Genomic DNA, 10,281 nt, shown 5'->3' with positions numbered 1-10,281 from the left:
GTAGTAGTAGTAAGAAATCAAAATCTCTCATATTTACTATTGATAATAATAGTGATAATTGTAATAGTAATGGTGATAGTAATGATAGTACAAAAAGTATTTTATATGATGAAATCGATGAAAAGAATATATTTCATGAAATTCAAGCTATGGAACAAAGACAAAATATACCGATGCAACAATTAAAAGAATTATTATTATCATCTGTAAGTATGATTAGAATATATATAGATAGATAGATCAGTATTTAGTCTTTTTTATACGTTGTTATTTCGTGGATTAACACCATTGGATGCTAGTCGACTCAGTGGTGTAGAGGTGAACCCTTTCGCGCGCAAGACTGACAGGTCCTCGGTTCGAATCTCACGAGGCGGGATCGTATTTGTACACTGTTGAGAAGTCCCACAACGGCCGTCCAGTGCATCCAGGTTTTCTATGATGGTCTAGCTTCAATTGAATCATGATCTCAATTATTGAAATTATGTTGTTATTCGTTTGTTGGGTGAGTCTATAATTTATGGACGACCTTTGGGTGACGCTAGGCTGACCTTGAGACTGTTCATCTAATAACTAGAACTAAATGAGGGTCATAAACCTGTGTGGGGAATTCGAATTATGATTTACAGTTGATGACTAAGGTTAGGAATTAGATTTAAGGTTTTTCATCACGAACTGACATCAGTTATAATGTCAAAATAGTATTTAACCAAATGAGTGGATAAATTTCGCGTCAAAATCCGAGATCTGTTTTCTTATATCTAATTGGTTCATCCATAAATTATAATCTCGCCGTTTGATGAACTCGAAAAATAATGTGAACAGAGAAACAGGAATCCTTGACAAACTAAGGAATCTGTTTTGGGGGGACGTTATTTCATTTGATTCAAAGCTTATAAAACAGTAACATTTATTTTTGTCCCTAGTCTATTCTACAGAACATAAGCTGTCGTTTAATGTATGATTTACTGCCATAGCCATTTTTGTTTCAAAGATATTGTACGTTAAACGTAATCTTTTGTACTCTATTTTCTACTCTGATTCCCAGTTTCAGTCTGGTTAGTTGTCTATATATTCGTGTATCTTTTTACACTAATCTGAAATCGGGAAGCAGATTGGGATTGGGAATAAATCATGTAGCGTCCCAGTTGACTTGTCTTCTCTCACTCGCATGCTTGTCAGCCAATCAGGCTATATACTATAGTTTTCATCTCTCTACCCAATTTATTTATTTTTATTTATTTTACCACAAAGATATTGGTACAAAGAGGCAGCAATTAGATATGAGTCACATAACTCATTCGATTTGTGTGAGGGTTGGTACACTTTCCAGGTGCCCAAACCGAAGCGAGTGGTTTTCTTAGGAGGCCACACCTGGAGCCTTCAACCTAAAAGTCTGATCCACAAGGCAATGGAGCAACGTCAAGAGATGCAATCCTATGGTAGTCGGTGACCAATAATTGGTTCGTACGCCATTTGTTCACTTAGGATCCTGGAGCCCATATGCATGATTGGTTTTGAATCAGAGTTTTCCAACTCCGGTAAGTGGACTCCCCGTGTCCACCAAGCGGGTGAAAGCGCCGGACATTTGTTTTTCGTCCTCTCAATTTCGTAAACAACACCCTCGCTGTGAGAAGGCCGTGAGTAGGACTTCTCTGGCAGAGGCTATATAGGCGTGGCCGTGTGAGAGCATTTGGAGAGGGAGACCAGACTCTCCCCAGGTAGTTGGTGTCACTTCGAATTCACGCATACTAGTTTCAATGTTAAGCTAGTCAGCCTATCTCGTCAAGGTCTTAATCTAGGTTAGACAAGCTATCCTCTGCACAAAAATATTGGATACTACTGAATTGATAATCTCTGTATGTAGTTACATGTTTTGACATTTAATATCAAACTCCGGATGAACTCTGTATAACATGAAGTTGATAAAATTCAACTCTGTTTGTAACCACCTCATATTTTCTTTACATTTCAGAAATCATTTATTTCAGTGATTATATGAAAAATATTATTATCTGTTTTTTCTTTCAAGCGTGATGGAATGAAAGATTTTATGGCTTTTCTAGTGACAACTAATGGAATACATCTTGTTGATTTTTGGTTAGATTGTGAAGCAATTAAAATGATTTCATCTATGCAGAATTCAAGTTATGAAAGTATTAAATTAAAATTTAATTTATTACGGTAATTCATAAATCTGTTTTTTATTGAGATCATGAACTGATCAATGTTAGACAACTATTAAGGACCTGAAAGCACTAGACAGTTGCTTCGTCCTAGTATGGAACTTCTCGACAGTGCGTTTTCACGATCCCGCATACAGAAATAGAACCCAGGACATTCGGTCTCGCGCGCGAACGTTTGACTTCCAGACCACTGAGCCGGTATTCAACGGTGTACATGTCTAACTTCAACCACTCCGTCATATTGCGCGATCATCTTCCATTGTCTGAGGTATATACTTGTCTCTATCTGACATGGATTAGATTCATTGGTCACGGCTTCTCACTAGAACTTCGAGAATTACCTCCCGAAGCCAGTCACTAGGGAATACATGATATGTATTGGTATAGGTTTATGGAGATTGTTGAATTTTTATTGATACCATGAAGATCAGATCATTGAAATCAAAGCTTACAGATTGTCAATGGTCGTCTAACATTGATAGATCCATCATCTCAATCAAACCCTAACTTTATTTATAACCCTATACTGATAGTTTACGATTTGTTTAAATTAAAGAGAAAAAACGTTTCAAAAATTCTATACAATCAGTTTCCTTGATAAATCTAAACAGTTGTAGAACGACAAGGTTTGCAGAGTACAATGAATCCATTCTATTTAATGGTCCTCTGATCAGTTGGAAACAGCCTGAAATTACAAAACCTACTATGATTATAATTATAAACAAAGGTCTAACTTACTTTAGTCGGTGAAGTTGAAATAAACGTGATCTTGTTAACGTTACACAACAGATACCTCTGCAAAATTGAGTAAAATAGATATTTGGTTGGTTTTTTAATTGTTTTAAATGTATATCTGATATTGACTATATCTCTATTCTCTATCAAGTGAATAGTGATTGCATTTATGAAGGCTTTATTGTCTTTTAAGCATAGGTTACTCGAAAACTGATTAGAAAACCTGGTAGAAATCTTTTTTCCTGCCGTTCGTGTTTACCTGCTGCCCTTTACTTACCTACTTGTTTACTCCTGTTACCCCCCATGGACGAGCATAAGCTGCCTAACAGGGTTCTCCAGGTATACGTAAATTCATATATGAATTTGGAGGTGATATTGAAAAGAACCATCTGAAAATGGATGCCCAAAAATAATTATTCTGAAATCTAGAAAGGAATATCCTAAAAGTCATAGACAACCGATTGTTTTCAGGAAGCCTATCACTATCTATATTTTATTTAGAGGAAATAAAAATTTCAGGAAGAATTAATGAACGAATCCGGATGTCACTGAGAAAAAGCTTTCCTAATGTTCAGTTTTTCTCACTATCTAACATTAGTTATTCGTTAAGCCAATCAAAAGTAGATCAATACGCTTCTGATGTTAGAGTTGTATTATTCATAAGTAATAACTTTTCCATACTCATAAACCAGATAATGTCTTCAAATATTCTTATTCCCCAGAGGGAAATAAAGCACAAAGTGTAGTAATCCTACTCGTTATATATGTATGTTATTGTTCACTGTAATCTATTAGTTAATAATATATTCCATTCAGTTACATTTTAGTGGCCCAGGATCTGATTCCAATTAGATTGTATGAATGTAGCTCTTATAGGGTTGCTGCCGGTCCCAAGCCCGTGTAAAGAAGGAGGGTTGGGCATGGGGTTAGCGTCCCCATCCCGTAGAAAACTAACTCGCTAAAAAAACGCCCACCAGAAAAAATAATCCAAACCATTTTAACTCTGCCCTGGGAGTTAGAAGGTCTTCATTTAGAAGAATTATGACGCTTCATGGTGAAAGCCGAGTTCCTTCGGAAGCCACGAGGCCGATGCCCCTTCTAACAACCAGAGCAAAAATTTTTATAGGTACATGGAACGTTCGAACAATGTGGGAAACCGGGAAGACCAATCAAATAGCAATGGAAATGAGGAGATACAACTTAGCAGTACTGGGAATCAGCGAAACCCACTGGACCCAAGCTGGACAGAAAAGGCTAGCTACGAAAGAGATGCTGCTATACTCCGGTCACGAAGAGGACAATTCTCCACACACTCAGGGAGTCGCTCTTATGCTGTCCAAAGTAGCACGAAATGCACTTGTAGGATGGGAATCTCACGGATCCAGAATCATCAAAGCATCATTCAAAACAAAGAAGGAGGGGATCTTAATGAATATTATCCAATGTTATGCACCCACCAATGATAGCAACGACGAAATTAAAGATCAGTTCTACGAGCGGCTGCAGTCAATCATTGAGAAATGCCCAAGAAAGGACCTAACTATTCTGATGGGAGACCTAAATGCCAAAGTCGGAATAGACAACACTGGATATGAAGATATTATGGGACGACATGGACTGGGAGAAAGAAACGAAAATGGAGAAAGATTTGCAAATCTATGTGCATCCAACAAATTGGTCATAGGAGGCACAATATTTCCACACAAGCGTATACACAAGGCTACATGGATCTCACTGGACCACACTACAGAGAACCAAATAGATCATATTTGCATCAACAAAACATTCCGAAGGACAATGGAAGATGTGAGAACCAGGAGAGGTGCTGACGTAACTTCAGATCACCACCTAGTTGTAGCCAATTTAAAACTGAAGCTAAAGAAAAACTGGACAACTGGACAAACAGCAATACAAAGGTTCAATACAGCCTTCCTTCGAGATACTGACAAACTCAGTGAATTCAAGATAGCTCTCAACAACAGGTTCCAAGCCTTTCAAGATCTACTGAAAGAAGAAGAAACTAGTATGGAGGACAACTGGAAAGGCATCAAGGAAGCATTAACTTCAACGTGTCAAGAGGTTCTCGGTCTAAAGAAATACCATCATAAGGAATGGATCTCTACAGAAACACTGGACAGGATCAAAGAAAGGAAGAACGAGAAGGCAGCAATAAACAACAGCCGAACACGAGCAGAGAAAGTCCAAGCACAAGCTGAATACATAGAAGCAAACAAACAAGTGAAGAGGAGCATTAAAGCCGACAAGAAGAAATACGTGGAAGAACTAGCAACGACAGCAGAAAAAGCTGCTAGAGAAGGAAATATGAAACAGCTTCACGATACAACGAAGAAACTAGCAGGGAAATACAGTAAACCAGAGAGGCCGGTCAAACACAGAGAAGGCAAGCCAATCACCGAAATTCAACAACAGCGTAACAGATGGGTAGAATACTTCGAGGAACTCCTGAACAGGCCGGCTCCAATGAATCCACCGGACATCGAAGCAGCACACATAGATATTCCTATAGATGTCAATCCACCAACTACGGAAGAAATTAGAATGGCCATCAGACAAATCAAGAACGGGAAAGCAGCAGGACCCGACAACATACCAGCTGAAGCACTGAAATCAGACATCGAAGCAACCACAAGCATGCTTTACCTTCTGTTCAAAAAGATTTAGGAGGAGGAACAAGTGCCGATGGACTGGAAAGAAGGACACCTCGTCAAGATTCCAAAGAAAGGAGATCTGAGCAAATGAGAAAACTACAGAGGCATTACACTACTGTCAATACCAGGGAAAGTCTTCAACAGAGTGTTGCTGAACCGGATGAAGGATGCAGTAGACGCCCAACTTCGAGATCCACAAGCTGGATCCCGTAAGGATCGGTCGTGCACAGACCAAATTGCAACACTACGGATCATCGTCGAACAATCAGTTGAGTGGAACTCATCACTATACATCAACTTCATTGATTATGAAAAGGCATTAGACAGTGTAGATAGGAGGACATTATGAAAACTTCTTCGACACTACGGAGTTCCTGAGAAGATTGTCAATATTATCCGGAACTCATACGACGGACTACAGTGCAAAGTAGTGCATGGAGGACAGCTGACAGATGCATTCCAAGTAAGGACCGGAGTCAGACAAGGCTGTTTACTCTCTCCCTTCCTTTTTCTTCTGGTGGTCGACTGGATTATGAAGACCTCAACATCTGAAGGAAAACACGGAATACAATGGACAGCTCAGAACCAATTAGACGATTTGGACTTCGCAGATGACCTAGCCCTCCTAGCATGTACACACGAACAGATGCAGATGAAGACAGCCAGTGTAGCAGCAGTCTCTGCATCAGTAGGCCTCAGCATACACAAAGGGAAAACTAAGGTCCTCAAATTCAAAACGGAGAACAACAATCCAATCACACTTGATGGCGAAACTCTGGAAGATGTAGAGTCCTTCACATACCTGGGAAGCATCATCGATGAACAAGGAGGATCCGATGCAGACGTAAAGGCGAGGATCGGCAAAGCAAGGGTCGCATTCCTACAATTGAAGAACATATGGAACTCAAAACAACTTTCAACCAATATCAAAGTGAGAATCTTCAATACGAACGTCAAGGCAGTTCTACTGTACGGAGCTGAAACTTGGAGAACTACAACAACCACAATCAAGAAAGTACAAGTATTTATAAATAGCTGTCTACGCAAGATACTCAACATCCATTGGCCGGATACCATCAGCAATAGCCTTCTGTGGGAGAGAACAAACCAACTTCCAGCTGAAGAGGAAATTATGAAAAGACGATGGAAATGGATAGGACATACATTACGCAAATCGTCAAACTGCATCACGAGGCAAGCCCTAACTTGGAATCCTGAAGGGAAGCGGAAAAGAGGAAGGCCAAAGAACACATTGCGTCGGATAATAGAAGCAGATATGAAAACGATGAATTACAACTGGACGGAGCTAGAAAGGATTGTCCAGGACAGGGTTGGATGGAGAATGCTGGTGAGCGGCCTATGCTCCTTCACGGGGAGTAACAGGCGTAAGTAAGTAAGTAATGTTATTGAAGTACACATGTCGTCTATCCTCTTATAAAATTATCAACTTAATTCGCGTTAGTGTATAACAGAATGAAGTTTTGAATACGTATATTTTGTATACATTGATCTGGGCAGGAAATCAGAGGGACGAAGGGAAGAGAGGAGAGCGAAGCGAAATGACACGCGGTGGAGGTGTATGAGCCAACTCTCACAGTCTAGATGAATTGGTTGAAATGATGCGGTGGGTTGTGCTCGGGTAGTGGCTTGATCGACATCTTGAACGCATATTGCGACTACGGGATATCCTGTGGCTATGCCTGTTCGAGGGTCGGCTTTTCATCTATCACGGTGCACATTAAGTCGTGGATTGGGTGAGTGCCTGCCGGCGTGTATACCTGCATATCAACGCGGGTTGCTGGTCAAATGCTCCGTCCCAATAATACGGGCCACCAAAACATTAATTATAAACAGTCTTCTAACCAGCTAGGAATTAAAGAAAAACTATCCACTATATCTGATTTGTTTAACAACTTTAAATACCAAGACTTTTTATTCAGGAGCGTTTACGTAATCAAATAAATGTATGAAATATTCACATTTTAACACCGTATCACTTGTCACCAATATAATTTAAACTAAACATTTGATGGTTAAATTGAGCGCTATACTCCACTTAACTATTATTTGAACCACTTAATCGAATAGAAGTTAACAACTAGGTTTCCTGTATTCACTGTAAAAACTCTCAATTATAAACCATAGCTGACGAAAGGCATTCATAACTACTTAAATCAACTAAAATAACAACAAAGTCTAAATAAGTAAAGATGGATTGTGGCTAGTACTGGAATCTAGGACGCGCGTTTCATCTTATTTGAGACTCGTCAGCTGAATGTACTTGGGAAGATACAAGTAAACAACATCTAGTGAACACAGTCTATAGTTTGATTTATATAATCCTTCATCATCGTTTTTAATGTCTTTCTTTAATGACCTTGAAAATCGATCAAAATCACTTCGTTATTTTAGGAATTGCTCAATCTCATCTCTATATTATATTCTTACCTAAATATAATTAAGATCTAAATTCACTTAGTATTATTTGCTTGGATCTTCCAATTGTTATTAAGGACTGTAATTGATCAGTCTCTTATTAGCATATGTGCATCCTGTACGAACTGTCTCAATATTGCCTTAAGTCACAAGCTTTATAAGCAAAGATGGAAAGTGGCTAGCAGTAGAATTCAGGATGCACGTTTCGTCCTACTTTGAACTCGTCAACTGAATGTACCTGAGAAGATAGATACAAGTAAACAATACTATGTGAACAAAATCTATCGTTTGATTTATATGATCCTTCATTACAGTTTTTCTTTCTTGATATCTATTGTTTAGTGATCTTGAAGATCGTTACCTTCTTCAATTAACATCTAAAGCACGTGAAAAATTATTTACATCAATAAATACAATTTCTGATTATTTTCTAACAAGTCGCCATGATAAGAATAATAATCCGAATGAATCCTATTTATATCAACTTGGTAATATGATGTTTGATTGTGTACAATATGATTGTTTACGTCGTTTAAGATATTATTGGTTACCAAGATGGTTATTACATTGGGAAAGAATAATCAATAATTGTCAGTTTTTACCAAATCAATATGGTGGTTCTAATTTATTTTATATACCACCATATTGTTCATTAATTAGATCAAATCATACATTATCATCTAATGCATGTATAGAAAATATATCAATAAATAGTTCTGATATTGAACAAGATAATGATCTTGATCTTATGGATCATTACAATCATCATAATGATCATGATCCTACTGTTCAATATGAAGAATATCAATCTAATGAAGTTATTAAAGATAATGATACTTCTGTAAATTGTCATAGTTCATTACAAACAACTGAAAAAACAATAAAGGTATCTAATGATGAAAAATCCTGGAATAAAGAAATCTATGATCTAATTATTAAAAATGCTTTAACAAAAAATGGTCTTATTCAATCAGATCATAATAGAGATATATTAAGAAATATATCAAAACAACGTTTATTATCATATGCTCCATCATCTACATTGAATTCATCTCATAGAAATATAAAATTATCTCGAATGTCAAGTAGTACTACTACTACTACTTCTACCAGTACTACTCCAACTAAATATACATCAACTATACCATTCTTTAAACGATTAAATATATCATGGACAATACCCTATGATCCAAATGATGTGATTGGTTTAAAATTATATCCTGGTTTAAAATGGGAACATTTAAAAAAAATCAATAATTGTCAATTATTATCCTCCTCCTCGATACAAATGGATATCATCAATAATTCAATCAATTATGATCATTCCATTATAATTGATTCATTGATATCTACATTAGGAATAAATAATAATGATCATCCTAATGAGAATCATAAAATGACATCATCATTTAAACAAGAATTCATCAATAGGAAAAAGATGGAATCTTCAAATAGAGGAAAACTAACTTCGTTCATACATTCAAAAGAAAAGAAAAGTTCAATGGAAGAAATGTTAAAGAAAAAATGTTTAATAGCAATACATGGTGATGCAGCATCTGGTGGTCCATTTCAATTTTATTTAGAAAGGTAAATTTAGGCAAGACTCTAATTTATGGACGAGCCAATCAGAAGCGTTTTAGAGATTTCAAGGTTACGGCGCCAACTTCAGTGCTTAATGCTAACATACGATCGGTCCACAGGGAATTTTATACAAAATGTGATAATTGAGCGGCTATAACAAATAAAATGGCGAGACTATAATTTGTGGACGAATCAATCAAGTATAAGATAATAGATCTCGGGTTTTAACGCGAAAACCTTTCATCCATTTGGCTAAACAGATTTTTGGCATTATAGCTGATGTCTGTTCGTGATGAAAACCCAATATGTATAATTTCTAACTGAGGCAAATTACGACAATTATCGCGGACTGGATAATAAAAGCACTAGTAACACTGGCTGCAGCCAGGTACTACAATATATACGGATGTTTGGAGAGCGTACAGACTCCTACATAGGCTTGGTTATGTGCATTGTGTCGTTATCCACAAGTAGCATTTTGTGCACTTAACAATCGGAGTGCACATAAACAATATTGAAGCTATGTAGTCGAGGCTGAAAGAGTTTTCGAGACTTAATCATGGCTCCGGAGGCCTACTATTTCTACTGCATGCATTACGATTTTAGATCCTCTGAACGCCTTTCCAACCTTGACAAGTTTTTGAACCACGTATAAGAAGTTTATCCACTTTATTTCC

General features: G+C 37.3%; 1 protein-coding gene across 1 annotated transcript in view; it reads left to right on the top strand.

Moving 5' to 3' along the window:
* Positions 1-105: 105 nt before the first annotated feature.
* Positions 106-10,281, top strand: part of MS3_00006055 (uncharacterized protein) — a 42,628-nt gene continuing 32,452 nt past the window's right edge. Inside the window, exons 1-3 of the mRNA XM_012942176.2 lie at positions 106-206; positions 2,030-2,153; positions 8,366-9,610. Of these exons, the coding sequence (XP_012797630.2) occupies positions 8,517-9,610 (1,094 nt within the window). The 5' untranslated portion in view covers positions 106-206; positions 2,030-2,153; positions 8,366-8,516. The remainder of the gene's footprint in view (positions 207-2,029; positions 2,154-8,365; positions 9,611-10,281) is intronic.

This window comes from Schistosoma haematobium, chromosome 2, assembly GCF_000699445.3.
Source record: "Schistosoma haematobium chromosome 2, whole genome shotgun sequence".
Taxonomy (NCBI): Eukaryota; Metazoa; Platyhelminthes; class Trematoda; order Strigeidida; family Schistosomatidae; genus Schistosoma; species Schistosoma haematobium.
Note: the sequence above shows the minus strand (reverse complement) of the source record. Positions and strands in the feature narration are given on the sequence as shown.